We start from the raw sequence: 18,911 nt of genomic DNA on the forward strand, positions 1-18,911 counted from the left end.
TCAGTATGGTTGCAATATAATTAGATCAAAGGTACGTCGTAAAGAGGAATCACGATACCATAATAGGTTAGTGTATTGACTATTTGGAGATATTAAACAGATCAGTATACATTCCATAATGTAATTGTGCTAGTATATTCTAGAACTTGCCAGTAATTTTTGGAAAGCAATAGAAGGTCCCTGCCGAAAGTTCTCGAAAAATCGGACTGATTATGAACCCATTCCGCATTTAGCAACTTTTTGTAGTATATAAGAGGGAGAACCCTTCAAGTGAATTAAACCTTCTTTTAAAACCATAGTAAAGAATAATAATAATAAAAGATGTCAAAAGCTATTGGTATTGATTTAGGAACAACTTACTCCTGTGTTGCACATTTTACAAATGATAGGGTAGAAATTATTGCGAACGATCAAGGTAATAGAACTACTCCCTCATATGTTGCATTCACAGACTCTGAAAGATTAATTGGTGATGCGGCTAAAAATCAGGCGGCTATGAACCCAAGTAACACTGTTTTTGATGCTAAGAGATTGATTGGTAGAAAGTTTAGTGATGAAGAAGTTCAAAGCGATCTTAAGCACTTCCCATTTAAGATTGTAGACAAGGCAGGTAAGCCACAAATCCAGGTTGAGTTCAAGGGTGAGACTAAGACTTTTACCCCAGAAGAAATTTCGTCGATGGTTTTGGTTAAGATGAAGGAAACTGCCGAAGCTTATTTAGGTGGTGAAATTAAGGATGCAGTTGTTACTGTTCCAGCTTATTTCAATGACTCTCAAAGACAGGCTACGAAAGATGCAGGTTTAATTGCAGGTTTGAATGTTACAAGAATTATCAATGAACCAACTGCTGCAGCCATTGCATACGGTTTGGACAAAAAGGGAACATCAGCCCACGAAAAGAATGTGTTAATTTTCGACTTGGGTGGTGGTACTTTTGATGTTTCCTTGTTAGCAATTGACGAAGGTATTTTCGAAGTCAAGGCCACTGCTGGTGATACCCACTTGGGTGGTGAAGATTTTGATAACAGATTGGTAAATCACTTCGTCAATGAATTCAAGAGAAAGAACAAAAAAGATTTGTCTACCAACCAAAGAGCATTGAGAAGATTGAGAACTGCTTGTGAAAGAGCCAAGAGATCTTTATCTTCTTCTGCACAAACATCAATTGAAATAGATTCTTTGTTTGAAGGTATTGATTTCTACACTTCTATTACTAGAGCTAGATTTGAAGAATTATGTGCTGATTTATTTAGAACTACCATTGATCCCGTCGAAAAGGTTTTGAAGGATGCTAAGGTTGATAAATCACAGATCCACGATATAGTTCTTGTTGGTGGTTCTACTAGAATCCCTAAGATTCAGAAGTTAGTTTCTGACTTTTTCAATGGTAAGGAACCAAGCAAGTCTATTAACCCAGATGAAGCCGTCGCATATGGTGCTGCTGTTCAAGCTGCTATCTTATCGGGCGACACTTCGTCTAAGACTCAAGACTTATTGTTATTAGATGTTGCTCCATTATCCTTAGGTATTGAAACAGCCGGTGGAGTTATGACTAAATTGATCACAAGGAATGCAACAATTCCAACCAAGAAGTCTGAAACTTTCTCCACTTATGCGGACAACCAACCAGGTGTTTTGATTCAAGTTTTCGAAGGTGAAAGGGCTAAGACTAAAGATAATAACTTATTAGGTAAGTTCGAGTTATCTGGTATTCCTCCAGCCCCAAGAGGTGTCCCACAAATTGAAGTTACTTTTGATATTGACGCCAACGGTATCTTGAATGTTTCAGCCTTAGAAAAGGGTACCGGTAAGACTCAAAAGATTACTATTACTAATGATAAGGGTAGATTATCTAAAGAGGAAATTGAAAGAATGGTTTCAGAAGCCGAAAAATACAAGGAAGAAGATGAAAAAGAAGCCGCAAGAATCCAATCTAAGAATACTTTGGAATCTTACACTTACTCATTAAAGAATACTATTAATGATGGTGAAATGAAAGATAAGATTGGAGAAGATGACAAAGCAAAGTTATCAAAGAGTATTGAAGAAACTATCGCATGGTTAGATTCATCACAAGCAGCAACACAAGAAGAATACGACGATAAGCATAAGGAATTAGAAGGAATTGCTAATCCAATTATTTCTGCTGCTTATTCTGCTGCAGGTGGTGCTCCTCCAGGTGGTGTTCCTCCAGGTGGCAACCATCCAGGAGGTTTCTCTGCGGATGCTGGTGGTGCTGGTGGAGAAGGTCCTACTGTTGAGGAAGTCGATTAATGGTTTTAATTCGTTTTATATGGAAAATTTTGGTGTTTATTTTTAATAGTGTTTTAATGAATGTGATATGTATATATATGCAATTTGTTGTAGATTATGTAAATCATCGAACCTTATATAGAGCTAGCTGAGTGTCTCGAATAACACACAAATCGTGGTTGCTAGAACCCAAGTAAAAATCAAAATGAAGCCTATTTTTTTATCTATAATCCAATTATTTCTCGGGATCATTATAAGTAGAATTGAAATACTTAGTATTATACTCAATCCTGTTACAACTAACGTCTTTGAAATATCAACCCTATAACCGTTTGTATGTTTTTTATTCCTGGGTATAATCAATAAACCACTTATTCCCATAGATGAAAGTGATAAAAGGGGACCACCAAAACAGGCACCAAACGCCATTAAAGGCATTCCCATTTTTGCAATAGTAAAATTTGAGATAAAATCCCCAATAGAATTACCAAGTGCAAAAACAGTGATTCCTAAAATATCATCACTCAAGTCATAAATAATGGATACTGTTCTCAAAATGCTTATGATTTCTGTTGCAAATAGCGATATCCATGATATGGAAATTGCAAAACCTATAAAAGATGCAATATAATTAACATTCTTCAAGGATATAAATTTACGATCATAATTCAAGTTCATTAGACTTGCTAGTACAATTGATAATAATAACCCGATTAAAGCATGATGGCCCATTACATTGCTCATTAAATTGATAGCCATAAAAGTTTGAGTTGTTAATAATATTTTATCCAATCTGTAATCAAAAGCTTCGTCGTCTACTGTAGATTGGTTAAAGGGGAAATTCCTCAGGTTTTTCTCTAGCTTATTCAACATTTGGATAATTGAATGTTCTCTCACTGGTGTAGTGATTCTTAATAATATAGATATAGGAAAAGATATTATCAAATATAATTTATTTGTTAAATTGTAATCATAAAATGTAAGTAAGTTGGGTGCAATAAGCTTGATCAATTCAATATCTTTGAAACCAAATTTGGGACGAAATGCTATATTTTGAGGTTCCGATTCCGGTCTTTCAGAATGCATTTGATTGATGTTTGTTTGTTCTAGCAAAGTCTGTTCTGTATTTTCTGCTTCTTCTGGTTGATCTTCATCATCCCTGTAAGGTTTATATGTTGGAAACGTTTGCGGTTGATCAGTATCAGAAAATAATTGTGGACTATGGGAAATAACAGGTTCTGTTATTGGCCGTTCATTCATCTCTGACAAGCTTATACTTCCTTGATTAGAATGTTTGCTTAATTCCCGCAATAGCACTTTCAAGCCATAAGAGCCAGTCCCGACAGGAATGCCATCTGACGTTTGATGTCTCATGAATTCATCATATTGATTATTCATCACGCCTCTATCTTGATCTCTTATGTTATTAAAATTTAATTCTTCGATCGTGGGAAGATCATCAAATGTATCTAAGAATATATCATCTGTACGATCGTTATCTTGAAGACGAGATAACGAATAATTTCCTCTAGATCTTTCTTCTCTCACCCTTCGCTTTATCTTCGATTTTAGAAACGAATGGTTCAACACAACTATCACCACGTATATCGCGTACACACCAATTAAAAGGATACAGTTGGCCATGCTAAGGTATGAATTTAACAATGAAATTAGTACCAACACAATGACACCTAAGAAGAACCCTGCATCTCTTATGAACAGATCTCGTGGAACTTTGAATGGATGAACCACTGCCATCGATCCAACAACCACTGTTATAATAAACAACGCAGCACCCATCAATTCAGAGATTGCCAAGCTACCCGAATCCAAACTCATAGCTTTATAGGTGCTCAACACATCAGGAGATCCATTACCAAATGCTAACAATGTTAAGCCCGCTAAATTATCTGATAATTCTAAAAATTTTGAAATTGTATATAAATTGGGACAAAGGTAGTCTGATGCTGTCATACCTAAGGCAATAAAGAATAGGCTTAGACAACTTATCAATGGTACAACAGAAAATGACTTGAGGCTCGGAAACTTGCAGTAGTACAAATCTAAGTAGTTGACTCGACCTATGTCCGTTTCAGAAGCACAATTCCTTTCTATAAATGAACATTGGTCCTCTGCTGGCACTTTGAGTACTTGGGAACAGGTAGAATTATCTCTCTTACTGAATTGACGTAAGCCTTTTTCAGAATAGCTAAAGCAGCTGGCATTAGCAGCAACACCTAATAGTAGTATTATGCATTTCAATCGCATGCTCTATCATTCATACGGAAGTATCAACTTATCGTATTCAATCTGTTAGGAGTCTAATACTGATAACCTCTAACATGTTATATGCAGGTCGATGGTAAGTCGATGAGTTCTGATATGATATAGAAGTAATTCTATAAGACTCAACTGTTCGATAAGTCTGTTTTACGATCTTTTTACTTGAAATAGATACATGCTGGTTCAAAAAATTGTTAAGTGCTACAAGAAGCAACAGAATAAATTGCGTTCAATATTTTGTACCGCAAACTACCCACTTCATATCAATATATATAACTTATCCTTTTAAACTACAAGTAGATGTCCAGCTGATCATTGCACCACTCCCCATTCGGGCACACGAAGGTAATCCCTTAGAAATAAATTAATTATTCAACAGATGGAGTGCTGCACCCAAGATCAACCAAGTTTTTCTCCAGTCCATTCAGTGAAAGAAACACAACTATATTCCGATGGTCATGGGTCAAGAACGCCATAATGGGTTCAACCTCAAGGGAATGCATTAACGTTGTGAATGGCTGTGGTTTTGCGTTAAAGAAGAAAAATGAAAACGAAAAAAATTTTAAAGCTTTCTCTTTATTATATAGCGCAGAGAACAGAAGTGCGGGTAACCATAGTATGATAATAGGGTTGCAATATCATGAATACCTATTACTGCAAATTCATTAAGATCTATATATGCCTCTATAAAATTAGCAACTTTCAGAGCTACTTTCGTCTAGGGTATTCAGAGTAACCATGACGCCATTAACTTTCGGCTCTTTGTGAATTGCTTCCATAGTATCTATGACTTTTGTGAAGACATCGTCCACGACGTTCTTCCCCCATAATGTATCCATATGTTCATACCCAGGACAATTCACTATATCTATAAGGTTATTTTTCATTTTATCGTTAATATTTAGTATTAATTCCTTTGTATTTTCCATATCAATCAATATGTCAGAATCACCGTAAACCAAAAACGTAGGGACGTTCAAATGGTGTGCTATGGGGAAGGGAGCCACCCTGCTAGTTTTCGACCTTGATACACTCGAAAGATTTGACAATTTGGTCATTCCGATGTTGCATGTTTCGTCAAACATCTGGAATCGTTTGCTATTAATTATTTGGAACCAGTGTATCAATGATTTGACAGAAGAGTTCGAAAACATGTGCGGATATCCTATTCTTTTCTGGGATTTTGTCATGTTTTTTCCCGACCATCCAAATAAATAGACAAGTGACGTATCAACCACTTTCTCGTATAGACTGGAGCCTAGAAAATAGCTCCAGAATGCAACTGATGGAAGTATGGCCTTATTTCCAAACATGCTGTACAAAAATTCGTTATTATTTGCTGACTGAATAACAATAGCTTTGAAAATTGGGTGGTTTAAGTTTCTGGGGATTATCGCTGGCGATAATCCAATAAATAAATTTAACTTTGAATTCAATTCTGGCTTCAAACTCAAACTGGCAAATAGCTGAGAGCAACCCTGTGAGAATCCAATATAAGTTATCTTAGCTGATTCGTCATAATGTGATGAAATATAGTCAATCGAGTTGGGAATATCGTATAACGCATATTCATCCAACGAAAAATTCCAGAATTTAGAATCGTCGATTGACAATTTGGTATGTTTCATAGAATACTTATTTCCCCGATTATTACCCAACCACACATCATATCCCATATCAACTAATACAAATGGTAAAATCCGCTCCTTTGTACCACCAAGCAAGAATAACTCTGAATTGGTAAGCAACCCATGGTGAAAATACGCTATTTTACCTCTGGGGCTATACCGTATTCCTTTTTTTTCAAGCTTATGTATAACTAGCACATATTCATCCTCGGTGGTGATAACATGTTCTCTAACAATATAACCGTATATATCTGCAATCTCCGTTATATCCTTAGACTTAATGATTCTTTCGTAGATAGTTGAATTTTTCTTGTTGTCAACATCCACGGTATCAAAATCTAACCCAAGAAACTTCCTTACTAGCTTGTACAAAATAGATATCCCTATACTAAGTACAAGGAAACCAATATTCAAGATGGTGTTTCCTATAGTCAACTTTTTAACAGAAGCCATCTTCAAGAACACTACCTATCATATATGTTTCTCTCTATACTAACCAGCATATGATAGCCTTTTAATGTTACTGACACGTGATTCTCATCGTAAAGATTATGGAGTAGTAATCAATGATGATACAAGATATTATATGATTATGTTCTATATACAACTAGTTGTAGGGGAAATATACAAGTACAGGGGAGATTTGAAATGGTTTATGAAAAAACTCAGGTTAATTATGTGAAATTTCTACGATGAAAATTTCAAAAACTTTTAAAAAATTCCAAACCATTTCTTTCTCTTATCAGGCTTTTCCTCTTCGCCAGACGTTGATTCGCCATTCATAAAAGACATTGCAAACTTCTTGTGTTCGTCCATTTCTCTTAACATTTGTTCTTCTTGTTGCTGTTGAATCCGCTGTGCTTCTAAAACATGTCTTTCAGATGGTCTGTTCAAGGCATATTCACCTTCAACAGTTTTTCTCAAGTTTTCTGGGATATAATCAGAATCTTTAACGTTCTTGACCACTATGTTGGCGCCCTTAGGATGGTGCAAATCGTCGTATTCCTGGTCATTGAGGCCAATCATCCGTTCTTTAAGGTGCAATCTGGCACGATAGAAGTCTGACATGACATTCTCCCTTCCGTCATTCCATCTATGGAAAAATGCACAATATACCACCACACTTGCAGCAAGAAACGACCCAAACCACCGTGTTCCGGTATTTAATCTCTGGTTGGTGTCGATTCTACGTAACACCTTATATTGGCCTGGATACACCTCAGATGGCGGTCTTGGCGTGTAATTCAATCTTTTCATGGTCTCATTGACTTTTTTGTATTGCGTTGGATTTCTGGGTATAGAAGAAAATCCCGATGGCTGATTTCCTGGTATTTTGAATTCAGATGGATACCCTTCGGGTGGTCTCAAATCGGTCGGGTCATATGGATTATATGGTGCCTTTGGAGGAGTCCAGCCCTTTGGGTTAGGTCTTCTTTGAAAATCATCCTCCTCCTTCTTTGCTTTATCTCCACTCATTCTGTTGATGAAACTATTTGTTCATTGTAGTACTAACAATTTTCCAAATTTTAGGCCATTTTATAACCTGCAAATTTTAGCAACTTTACAGGTTATGTGCTTACTATCAAATCATTCATACTGGATAAGCTTAACTATACCTTATATAGTTAATTCTTTTATTTAATCAATTGATCCATAATGACTGGTTATAGTACTGAAATACTGGAAGTATTTTCTCATATTCAGTCTTTCTTTTCTTTAGAGACTCTAGATACCCGACTTCAGCCTCCTACAAATGTTTTAAAGAAACAATCAGTTATCAAGAAAGCAAACCCAAGATCTAAATGGTCCACTTTAGAATTCAGATTTTACATATTGGTTTTTATCATAGTGATTCCACTAATGCTCAAAGCGGCGATGGATGCTTCTAATGAAAATAATCCTAACTACCCCAGGTACGCACATTTATTGAGCCAAGGTTGGATGTTTGGACGGAAAGTTGATAATTCAGATCAACAGTATAGGTTTTTCAGGGATAATTTTCCTATGATATGTGGGTTGATTATGATACATGTTGCTGTCCGTAAAGCGGCCACTTCTGTATTGCAAATTAATAAACGGACGTACTTTGATTGTGGATTTGGACTCTTATTCTTATTTGCTGCCCATGGTACCAATTGTTTACGGATTTTAATTCATATTTCAATAGCTTATGCAATTTCAAGATATGTTCCTTCTAGAAAGGCTGCTGTTTGTCTTACATGGCTATACGGAATACTGACGTTGTTTATAAATGATAATTTCCGTGCTATTCCTTTTGGCATCCACGCAATTGATCATGGTTTCAAAGGAATCATTGCCAGATGGGACGTTTTTTTCAATTTCACCTTACTTAGAATGTTATCCTTCAACTTGGATTATTTGGAGAAGTTGAAAGAAATTGAGAACAACGATAAAGAGGCGTCAAATTCGCTGAAACTTTCGGACCTTGATGACAGACAGCGTCTTGAGGCCCCGTTACCTATGTCTGACTATAATATTGTCAATTACATTGCATATATTACTTATGCTCCATTATTCATTGCCGGTCCAATCATTACATTCAATGATTTCATCTATCAATCTAATTACCAACAATTACCTTCGGTAAAAGACTATAAGAGGACTTTTGTCTATTTTGTAAGGTTCTTGTTCTGCTTGCTCGTGATGGAGTTCTTGTTGCATTTTACTTACGTTGTTGCTGTGTCTAAGACAAAAGCCTGGGACGGTGACACCCCCTTCCAGATTTCGATGTTAGGTATGTTCAATTTAAACATTATTTGGCTCAAATTATTAATCCCATGGAGATTGTTCCGTTTCTGGAGTTTGCTAGACGGTATTGATCCCCCAGAAAATATGATTCGGTGTATGGACAACAACTATTCAGCGTTGGCATTTTGGAGAGCATGGCACAGATCCTTCAACAAGTGGGTTATAAGATATATCTATGTTCCTTTAGGTGGAGGAGGTAAGTACCGTATCTTAAACAGCTTGTGTGTGTTCAGTTTCGTTGCCATCTGGCATGACATTGAATTGAAATTACTCATGTGGGGCTGGCTAGTGGTCATTTTCTTGTTACCAGAAATCGGCTCTACAGTCTATTTTAAAAGGTACGAAAATGAATGGTGGTACAGATATTTGTGTAGTGTTGGAGCTGTTTTGAATATCTGGATGATGATGCTTGCAAACTTATTCGGATTCTGTTTGGGTAAAGACGGTACCATTGCATTATTACTGGAAATGTTTAATACTGTATCTGGAATCGAGTTCTTTATTTTATCCCTGGCTGCTTTATTTGTTGGTGTCCAAGTGATGTATGAATTAAGAGAATCAGAAAAGAGGAAAGGTATCAATGTTAGATGTTAGTTCTTATAGCGTAAAACATATTTGTATAAGTTTAAATATTGCGCACATAAATTTTCATGAAATATCGTACTAGTATTACTAAAACCATTTTACCATATGGCTCCCCCAACTCCCGTATATTCAAGGTCGGATATACTTTCAAGGTATGATGATGTATTAGCAAATCCTGAGAAATATCAATGTCATTTAAAATCGATAACACAGCATGAATGTACATTTAGAGTATCTCAAGATAGACTGCATCCCCCAGAGATAATTTGTTTACCCTTCAAACGAATATTTCAAAGATGCTTATATCCGACAATAATAAAGGAAAATGGAAAGAAAAAGAGAGTTGATAAGTGGACAAATATTGAAATCACGGATCAGAATTCTAATAGAGATTTGATGGTAGTTCCAAAATATGGTAAGGATGTCAAAGACTTTTTGAATGCTGATAAGGAATTGAAACGTCTTATGGAATCAGAGATGAATGAAAATTCGTAAAAGGTGGGTGTTTTAATGATACTAGTGTTAATATTAATGATAGTAATAAATAATCATGTATATTAAAGGATTATGATAGATAGGTGCATCGGATGAATTGTGCTATATACGATAACAGTAAATATTACAAGCAGAGCTACCAAGTGGAAGCTCACTGTAAGATCTCAAAAATTACGACGACAGTATAAGTCGCTATTCTGTAGCAAAGGCTAGTTAAAAGGTGGTTCCCTCAGCAGGTTGTGCCAATTTCTTGTTAGCTGGAGCAGCCATACTTTTCCTCAATTCTAATAAAACTGTTTCCATAGAATACGATCTTTTCCAGTTCTTCAAAATGTCGAATACTGAGTCCACAACTTTTCCCTGTTCATCTACACAAGGCAAATTGATCTTTGAAATAAATTGCACTTTTGGTGGCTTTTCAGGATAGCTTTCGTCACAGACTATGGTTAACGAATAAATTCTGTTTTCATGAGTAGAATGTGGAGGTCCCAAGATAGTCCCGTTCCAATAAGTCATGGTTATGTCATCTTGATTTGTTAATCCGTATGAAATGGATTCAGCACCCAATCCTTTTTCTCCTTTTTCTAATTCTTCTAATAATTTAAAATTTCTAGGACTAAAATCGTGTTAGTTATGATCTAATATAGTATTACGAATCATCAGTTACTTACATCTTAGACATATTCTGCTTTGGTGTTAAGAAAATGAAATATATAATGCTCCTTTCATAAAACTGAATCTCGAATAGGGTCTCAATTTCACACGACTGTACTTATTGTTTACAAAAATACTGTAAATAAAGATAGTAAGAAAGACAAATAAGAACTATTACAGGCGGAAATGTCAGATACTGGTTCTTCTCCATTCATTGATCGACCAAGATCGATGTTAGATGAAGATTCAGATTTCAATTCAAGACAAATAATATCGAATTTGCAATTTCAAATTTCATCACTTAAAACAGAGAAAAGTCTATTACAACAAAGCAAAGAGTCCATGGCCGAGAAGTATGAAGCGTTGTTAAAAAAGAAGAACGAAGAGGTTGTTTCTTTACAAAATGATTTTGATTATGTATTTAAACAAAGAGATGAATTACAATCTAAGTACGATAATATTCAACAAATTAATTCAAAAAACGTGGAATCATTGCAAACTCAGTTAAACGATACTACAGAAAGGTACGAGGAATTGAAGAACAAACATGAAATACTAAACACTGATTTTAAAAGGCTTTTTCGTGACAATAATCAAATGAAATCAGAAGTAGAATTCCAGAAAAATTCAAGAGACCAAATAAACGAAAAAATTCTTAGCTTGCAAGAAGAGAACAAAAATTTGTACAAATCCAATGATGAGTTGATTGAAAAATTAAATAGTGTTTCTGAACAGTTGGTTTCAAATAGTGAAGATAGGTTTAGCAAAAATTTATCGGATCAAAATGCTAAGCTTCAGAAGGCTAACAATCAATTACAATTGAAGGTAGATCAATTATTACAACACAAGACATCATTAGAATTATTAAGGCAAAAGAATAATTCTTTAGCTAATAAGCTATCTTCTTTGTCAAACTTAGAAGAGAAGTGTTGCAAACTAGAAATTGAAAATTTGGAATTATCAAATAAGTTTGATACTTTTTTCAAGACTATAGAGGATTCAGTTAATATTGATGAAAATAGAACGAATGAATCGGTTGTTATTGAATTCATGGATAATTATAAACGATTGCAAAACCTTAATTTAGTGCTTCAGGATAAATATAATCAATCGGTAAGCAGTGTTTCAAGTGTACAAACTGAGTTATCCAGTATAAAAGAAAAATATTCAGAAGCTCTTTCAAAAATAGAATCATTGAACAAAACGGTATCAACGAGGACGGAATTGATCGATAAGCTTGAAAGACAGAAATTACTCAATGTTAAGGAAATCGAATATCTCAGAGGCCTGTTGAAGAAGTTGGAAGAGTTGAATTTAAAACGTACTAAAGAAGAAACGAATGACAAATCAACAGAACAGTATATGTCAAATTTAGAAAAGCTAGTAGATGAATATAGAACTGAAATCAACACTCTTCAGAAACAAGTTCTGTCACAAGATATACAATCCAATGTTCATGCTGGAAATAAGAGACCAAGAATAATAGATAACGGTATACAGAATGATTTCAAGTCTCAAGTTTCAGTATTAGAAAAGGAAAATCTTAAATTGTTATCGACAATTAAAAATTTGGAATACAACAATAAAACGTTAGGTGAAAAATTACAGAATTTGGAGAGTTTAGATAAAAAAAAGAAGGAATTACATATTTTACAATTAAAATCGAATCCGGCTTCTCAAGATCAGCTCATCAAACAGCAGACCTTAGATTTGCTTTCTAAAGAAAATCAAGATATGATAGAAAAATTTGTTAAAAACAAAAATTTTGATGACTTGATTCCTAAATCTCTTTTCGAAAGACAGGAAAACGATAAGCTACAGTTACAAACAAAAATTGACCAGTTAAATAAAAGAATAAATCGTTTAAGAGAAATTTATAGCCAAAAGAGTCGTGATATTTTATCAGTTATATCGAAATTTTTTGGGTACACGATTGAATTTTTACCAAGTCCAATAAATCCTAATGACTTATCATCCAGAATAAAGCTTGTATCAAAGTACATGAATAATAAAGATGAATCAAACTCTGCATATTTAATACTAGATGTCAATTCAAAATCATTGAAAGCAAATGGCAGCTTAGAGTTTAAAACGTTATGTGAAGATTTAGTAACTAATTGGATCAGTGATAAAGATCAAATTCCCTGCTTCTTAAGTGCTTTGAATTTAAGCATATATGATAAATATGCAACTTGAATAGTTCTATAATGTAAATTAATAATATTAATCTATACAGTTGATGCAGTAATTAATTGTTTGCCTACAAGCAGAAGTAGCTCAGTAGGCGTCTTTTCAAAATTTTCCACCTTCTTATTGATTAAATTCCATGTTCTACCTTTATTTATCCCTTCATATTGCTTTTCAAAATTCTCTAATAGAGTTTGTTTCTCTGAATCGGAGCCATGTTTATCTATGAAGTTGAATAACCATCCCCAGCAGTCACCATTATTTTTATCACCATTCAAGGCTCTTTCAAACCACGATTTAGCCTTCATGAATTTTCCATCTAACCAAAAAAATATTCCAATATGAAGCAAGACTAATGGTGAATTATCCGTCAGCTTTAAAGCATCTAGGAATGCATTTTTTCTCTGTGACATCTTCGGAATCATCTGTAAATTCTGAATCCAAAGAAGAGGAGAATTAGGAAAATCTCTAAGTGCTTTATTACAAATTTGTCTTGCTATTATGTTATCATTATTTCTTCTCTCTATTCCAATTTTTTCATTCCAGAGTTCTTCACTTGTAGGATTATTTAGAATGGCCGTGTCTAACATTGATCTTGCTCGGATCAAAATTTTAAATTCTCTTTCATCAATTCTTACGAGTGAAAGCCATAAATCAATGGATTTTGGGCATTTCTTCACACCAATAGAATAAACTTCCCTTGCAATTTGCATATTCTTTAGATCTTGAAGAAGTATTTGACCTTTCTGTAAGTAAAGCTTGTCACAATCAGGGAATCTTTCTAAAGATTCATTGCATAACGATAAGATACATTCCCGATACTTGCTATCGGGACTTTTCATATTCAACACTCTCTTAAGATGTATGTGTTTATACCATACACGAGGCGAAGAAGCGGGTAACAATTCAACAGTTGCAGTAGATATCTTATTTGCAGCTTCATAATTCATGTTTTTGATTTCTAGCTTCACTTGAGCTAGTAAAATAGCCTCACTTTCTGGAATTACTTTATTGGCGGCTTTCAAGATTTCTCTTGCTCCATCCACATCTTTAGCTAAAATCCATTTATCTTTAGCATACATCAATGCAAATAATTCAAACTGTGGATTTAGTTTGATAGCTTGCTCATAGAAACTGAATAATCTGTCTAAATTCAAAGGAGATATCTGCTTGAGAGAGCTAAATAGTCTCATCCAGCACTCTGAATTATTTGGAAACTGCTCAATGATATATTGATAAATGCAATTTGATGTTTCAAATCTTGATTGGTTTGCAAAATGACCAGCTTCTTTAAACCAGATCGATAACTTTTCTTTGGGATCAGATGGAATATCAATATTTAAAACGTTATTTACGATAGCCTGGCAAGTCTTGTTGAAGCCCTCGATTTCTGTGTTTGCAGCCTCTCCCAACCATTCTTGTCTAGATAATAATTTGGACTTATCGCTGATACTATTCTCTAGTTTTTTAATTCCTTTTTCCATTAACGTGCTTAGTTTCTTTACTGAGATATCCTCATGTTCACGCTCTTCTAATTTCGCTGCTGCAATCCAAACTTTATGGTTATCACTCATAGATTTCCTTGCTTTATTAAGTAAATTCTTTGATTCAGCGTAATTAGACAAATTTATTAAAGAAATCCAGAAAGTCCATTCATTTGGACATAACTCAATTGCCTTGTGTAGCAATTTTGCCACATCCTTAGGATCCTCCTCCAAATCAATAAGCCTTTCCCATAATTTTACATTCTGCGGAAGGAATTCAAGGGCTTTCATTAATATGCGGCGTCTTGACACAATATCTGAAGCATTCTCTAATTCAAATGCTTTAATCCATAGTTTTTCTGATGTATTATTAAACTTAAGTGCCTCTGTAACTATAATTTTGCACATTTTGGTTCCTTCAGTGGATTTTTGATGAATATGAATGCTTTCAAGCCATATGTCTTCACTGTGAGGAACCTTTCTACAACCCTCGACAATGAAGTTCTTGGCCGCTGTATAATTTTTTGCTTGTTCTTCCAATCTAGCAGACGCAATCCAGGAATTAGCCTTATAGGGGTTGGTTTTCCTCAACGATGATAGAATTAGTCGGCCTTTCTTTATATCGCCCACTTTACTAACTAATTCCTCTTCCGCGATTATATCATTTTGAATGTCCTCCGTAGCATCATTAGCACTTTGTGGGACTAAACTATCAAGCTGCCTACTCAATAGCTTGTCTTTTGCTCCAGAAATTGACTGAAAGTCGGTGACACTATTTTTACTAATTGAACCACCCCCAATACTTCCTGCTCCTGCGATAACACTGTCTGGCATCGCATAAAATCGTTGTTGTTGCTGTTCTAGAAGCCTTGCCCTCTTATTTCTTCTGGTTAAATCCCCGACCTCGGGCAAATTTTCCCACTGTTCATCGCTAACTCCTGATAGTGCTCTCTTTAAATCTGCAAATTGCTCCTTTGTATTATTAACACTTGCCAATTCCGTTTCTTCTTCTGTAGATGTCTTATCTTTGCGTTTTCTCTCCATTCTTCGGTCAATTTCTTCGTATATTCTATCAGCTTCTTCATCATCCTGGTCTCTGTTCAGTTTTTTGCCTAACAATCCGTCATCATTCTCATCTTCTGCGTTACTTCCATTTATGTCTTCTTCTTCGTTATCCAGGACAATAATACCTGGCTGGATTCTGACCGACCCTGTATCAGCGCTTGTTGTAAATCCAGCAGCACCTCTACCGATACCAGCAATATACCCTGCCGGAGGCTCTTGATCAAGGAACGCTTTCCTGTCCATTTAATACTGTCTTACCGGTATGTTTCTAACGTTGTCTACATTGGTCTTATGGTGGTTTATATATTGGGTCACGTGAGCATCTCTAGTTCGTGCGGCTTAAAAATTTTGAAAATCTTTTTTAAGTGAATAAGGTCCATGAAGTGCTTATTCTTTTAATCAAATAACTAGTACCAAAATGTCTAAAAGATCAGCATCTGATGAATTGGCACAGTCAGTGAATTCTGCTGTGAAAACCACCAAAGATTCATTACCTCCGACAAATGCTGTAGAAGAAGGAGATGTGGACATGGGTGAATTTGAAGACCCATACGGGGACGAATTCGAAAGTGACGGAGAAATCATTGAAGTGGACTCTGCAAATGAAGACGATGATATGGATGAAGAAGGCAAAAGTAAGAAGATCGAAGAATTAGAAAGAGACGAAGAAAAAGAACCAGAATCGACTATTTACTTACCACATAAGTCTAAGCCATTAGGTCCTGATGAAGTGTTAGAAGCGGACCCAAGTGTGTATGAAATGTTGCACAACGTCAACTTGCCATGGCCATGTTTGACGGTTGACGTTTTACCGGATAATCTTGGTAATGAGAGAAGGACATACCCAGCTTCGTTGTATGTTACCACGGCTACGCAGGCATCTCGTGCTAAGGACAACGAGCTCATCACCATGAAATTATCATCATTATCCAAGACGTTAGTCAAAGATGAAGATGACGATGACCAAGACGAAGACGATGATGACAATGAGGATGTGGACCCTATTATGGACAGTGAAACCATTCCTTTGAAGCATACAACTAATAGAATCAGGGTTTCACCTCATGCATCCGAAACCGGTGAGTATTTGACTGCTACAATGTCTGAAAGCGGTGAAGTTTTAATTTATGACTTGTCTTCTCAATTTAAAGCATTCGATACCCCAGGTTACATGATTCCTAAATCGAGCAAAAGACCTATCCATACCATAAGAAACCACGGTAATGTCGAAGGTTACGGATTGGACTGGTCACCATTAATTAATACTGGTTCTTTATTAAGTGGTGATTGTTCTGGTAGAATATACGCTACTTCAAGAACATCATCGAACTGGGTTACTGATAAAACTCCATTTTTCGCATCCGATTCTTCAATTGAAGATATCCAGTGGTCTACCGGAGAAAACACCGTTTTCGCTACCGCCGGATGTGATGGATATGTCCGTGTCTGGGATACAAGATCTAAGAAGCATAAGCCAGCAATTTCAGTGGCAGCATCGAAAACTGATGTTAATGTCATTTCTTGGAGTGAGAAAATTAACTATTTATTGGCATCGGGTCATGACGACGGTTCATGGGGTGTGTGGGATTTGCGTAACTTCAATGCTCAGACCACTCCTTCTCCTGTTGCTCACTACGACTTCCATAAGTCTGCTATCACTTCGATTTCCTTCAACCCATTAGATGAGTCTATCATTGCTGTTTCCTCCGAGGATAATACTGTTACTTTGTGGGATTTGGCTGTCGAAGCTGATGATGAAGAAATCACAGAACAGAGAAAAGAATTACAAGAATTGCACGATATTCCACCTCAATTATTATTTGTTCATTGGCAAAGAGATGTTAAAGATGTCAGATGGCATAAACAAATCCCAGGATGTTTAGTTTCTACTGGTGGTGATGGGTTAAATATCTGGAAGACTATTTCTGTTTAATCGTAAAATGCGTGTTTTATTAGCAAATTCTGTTTTCAAAGTAGATTAAATTTGACAGAGATAGTAAAGCATTCTTTGTATATTAGTTTAGATAATACATTTTGACACTAAGTTAATATCTGTAAGCTCTAGATAGTTGTAAAAGCCGTACTTAGCGATGAGCCCAATTTGTGTAAAATCTGATATACAGGCTATTTGTAGCTGAAAAATTATTGATTTTTTCTTGATTTCCAGCAATACCATCTATTATAATGGCTAAGAAGGATAAGAAATCGAAGGATGCCAAGAAGGCTCGTACAGCAGAAAAGCAGAAAAAGAACTTATCCAAAGCTGAGCAAAAAAGTAAGAAACTTTCGAAGAAATTAGGTGAAGAAGAGGAGGAAGAACAAGATATAGATGAAATTTTAGAACAATATGCCAAGGAGCAAGAAAGATTTCAGGCTATTACCGTAGAAGTATGCAAGAGGCCATCTAAAAGATTAAACCCAGCTATGGTTTCCAATCCAGCTCAAGGTAAAAGAGAATTGATCTTATTTGGAGGTGAGAATACTGAAGGTTCAATTTCACATTTTTACAATGATTTGTATACTTATTCAATTGACAATGATACATGGAGGAAGATCTCGTCGAAGAATTCACCATTGCCACGTTCATCGCATGCTATGTGTGCACATCCGTCTGGAGTGATTTTGATGTTTGGGGGTGAGTTTTCATCTCCTAAGCAATCGACTTTCTATCATTACGGTGATACTTGGATTTTAGAGGCTGACACTAAAGAATGGACTAAAATAGATCAAAAAAAAGGCCCATCTGCGAGATCTGGTCATAGATTAGCATGCTGGAAAAATTATATCTTGATGCATGGTGGGTTCCGTGATTTGGGAAATATGTCTACGTACATGAACGATTTATGGTTATTTGACATTACTTCTTATAAGTGGATTCAGGTAGAATTTCCTCCAAATCATCCTATTCCTGATGCTAGATCGGGTCACTCGTTGATTCCATGTGCGGATGGTGCCGTCATATATGGAGGCTACTGTAAAGTTAAGGCTAGAAAAGGTTTGCAGAAAGGTAAAGTGTTGACAGACTCCTGGATGTTGAAAATGAAATCGGACCCAAGCGCAATTAGGTTTGAAAGAAGACGTAAACAAGGATTCGTTCCATCGCCTCGTGTAGGTTGCTCACTTGTGTTCCATAAAAATAGAGGTATTTTGTTTGGTGGTGTCTATGATTATGAAGAAAGTGAAGAACAAATTGATTCAGAATTCTATAACAATTTATACTCATATCAAATCGAAACTAATAGATGGTATAATTTATCATTAAAGCCGCAGAGAAAACAAAAGCAGCAGGTTAAAGATAAATCAAGAGACGAAGATTTAGAAGATATCTTAAATTCGATTTTAGCTAAGGCAAAATTGAACGATGACGATGATGATGAAGACACTCATGAATTATCCCAAATTGAAAAGTTGAAAGAAGAAGAAGAACGTGAAGAAGAAAATGAAAGTGTGACTGAATATCCAATAATGAACCAGTTACCGCATCCAAGATTCAACGCTACCACGACCG

At 35.6% G+C, this 18,911-nt stretch overlaps 11 protein-coding genes across 11 annotated transcripts; 6 read left to right on the plus strand and 5 right to left on the minus strand.

The window, feature by feature from the left end:
- Window positions 1–321: 321 nt before the first annotated feature.
- On the plus strand, window positions 322–2,274 carry HSP70 (Hsp70 family chaperone; the record flags this gene model as incomplete). The annotated part of the gene is made up of 1 exon (XM_015613959.1): window positions 322–2,274. The coding sequence occupies one exon, from the start codon at window positions 322–324 to the stop codon at window positions 2,272–2,274; it is 1,953 nt and encodes a 650-aa protein (XP_015465203.1).
- Window positions 2,275–2,397: 123 nt separating this feature from the next.
- AC631_05131 (uncharacterized protein) lies at window positions 2,398–4,521 on the minus strand (the record flags this gene model as incomplete). The annotated part of the gene is made up of 1 exon (XM_015613960.1): window positions 2,398–4,521. The coding sequence occupies one exon, from the start codon at window positions 4,519–4,521 to the stop codon at window positions 2,398–2,400; it is 2,124 nt and encodes a 707-aa protein (XP_015465204.1).
- A 707-nt stretch (window positions 4,522–5,228) lies between these two features.
- TGL99 (Tgl99p) lies at window positions 5,229–6,617 on the minus strand (the record flags this gene model as incomplete). The annotated part of the gene is made up of 1 exon (XM_015613961.1): window positions 5,229–6,617. The coding sequence occupies one exon, from the start codon at window positions 6,615–6,617 to the stop codon at window positions 5,229–5,231; it is 1,389 nt and encodes a 462-aa protein (XP_015465205.1).
- Window positions 6,618–6,875: 258 nt separating this feature from the next.
- MCU1 (Mcu1p) lies at window positions 6,876–7,640 on the minus strand (the record flags this gene model as incomplete). The annotated part of the gene is made up of 1 exon (XM_015613962.1): window positions 6,876–7,640. One exon carries the CDS (start codon window positions 7,638–7,640, stop codon window positions 6,876–6,878), a length of 765 nt encoding a protein of 254 aa, XP_015465206.1.
- Window positions 7,641–7,820: 180 nt separating this feature from the next.
- GUP1 (O-acyltransferase) lies at window positions 7,821–9,527 on the plus strand (the record flags this gene model as incomplete). The annotated part of the gene is made up of 1 exon (XM_015613963.1): window positions 7,821–9,527. The coding sequence occupies one exon, from the start codon at window positions 7,821–7,823 to the stop codon at window positions 9,525–9,527; it is 1,707 nt and encodes a 568-aa protein (XP_015465207.1).
- A 96-nt stretch (window positions 9,528–9,623) lies between these two features.
- AC631_05135 (uncharacterized protein) lies at window positions 9,624–10,013 on the plus strand (the record flags this gene model as incomplete). Its single annotated transcript, XM_015613964.1, has 1 exon — window positions 9,624–10,013. One exon carries the CDS (start codon window positions 9,624–9,626, stop codon window positions 10,011–10,013), a length of 390 nt encoding a protein of 129 aa, XP_015465208.1.
- Window positions 10,014–10,226: 213 nt separating this feature from the next.
- Window positions 10,227–10,695, minus strand: AC631_05136 (E2 ubiquitin-conjugating protein; the record flags this gene model as incomplete). The annotated part of the gene is made up of 2 exons (XM_015613965.1): window positions 10,227–10,629; window positions 10,685–10,695. The coding sequence occupies 2 exons, from the start codon at window positions 10,693–10,695 to the stop codon at window positions 10,227–10,229; spliced, it is 414 nt and encodes a 137-aa protein (XP_015465209.1).
- Window positions 10,696–10,853: 158 nt separating this feature from the next.
- Window positions 10,854–12,863, plus strand: AC631_05137 (coiled-coil domain-containing protein; the record flags this gene model as incomplete). The annotated part of the gene is made up of 1 exon (XM_015613966.1): window positions 10,854–12,863. The coding sequence occupies one exon, from the start codon at window positions 10,854–10,856 to the stop codon at window positions 12,861–12,863; it is 2,010 nt and encodes a 669-aa protein (XP_015465210.1).
- Window positions 12,864–12,895: 32 nt separating this feature from the next.
- AC631_05138 (U4/U6-U5 snRNP complex subunit) lies at window positions 12,896–15,646 on the minus strand (the record flags this gene model as incomplete). Its single annotated transcript, XM_015613967.1, has 1 exon — window positions 12,896–15,646. The coding sequence occupies one exon, from the start codon at window positions 15,644–15,646 to the stop codon at window positions 12,896–12,898; it is 2,751 nt and encodes a 916-aa protein (XP_015465211.1).
- A 175-nt stretch (window positions 15,647–15,821) lies between these two features.
- Window positions 15,822–17,336, plus strand: AC631_05139 (ribosome biosynthesis protein; the record flags this gene model as incomplete). The annotated part of the gene is made up of 1 exon (XM_015613968.1): window positions 15,822–17,336. One exon carries the CDS (start codon window positions 15,822–15,824, stop codon window positions 17,334–17,336), a length of 1,515 nt encoding a protein of 504 aa, XP_015465212.1.
- Window positions 17,337–17,587: 251 nt separating this feature from the next.
- Window positions 17,588–18,848, plus strand: AC631_05140 (Kelch repeat-containing protein; the record flags this gene model as incomplete). Its single annotated transcript, XM_015613969.1, has 1 exon — window positions 17,588–18,848. A coding segment is annotated over one exon (1,261 nt), but the record flags the coding sequence as incomplete, so codon positions are not given.
- Between the last annotated feature and the right edge of the window lie 63 nt (window positions 18,849–18,911).

This window comes from Debaryomyces fabryi (genome assembly GCF_001447935.2).
Source record: "Debaryomyces fabryi strain CBS 789 chromosome Unknown contig00174, whole genome shotgun sequence".
Taxonomy (NCBI): domain Eukaryota; kingdom Fungi; phylum Ascomycota; class Pichiomycetes; order Serinales; family Debaryomycetaceae; genus Debaryomyces; species Debaryomyces fabryi.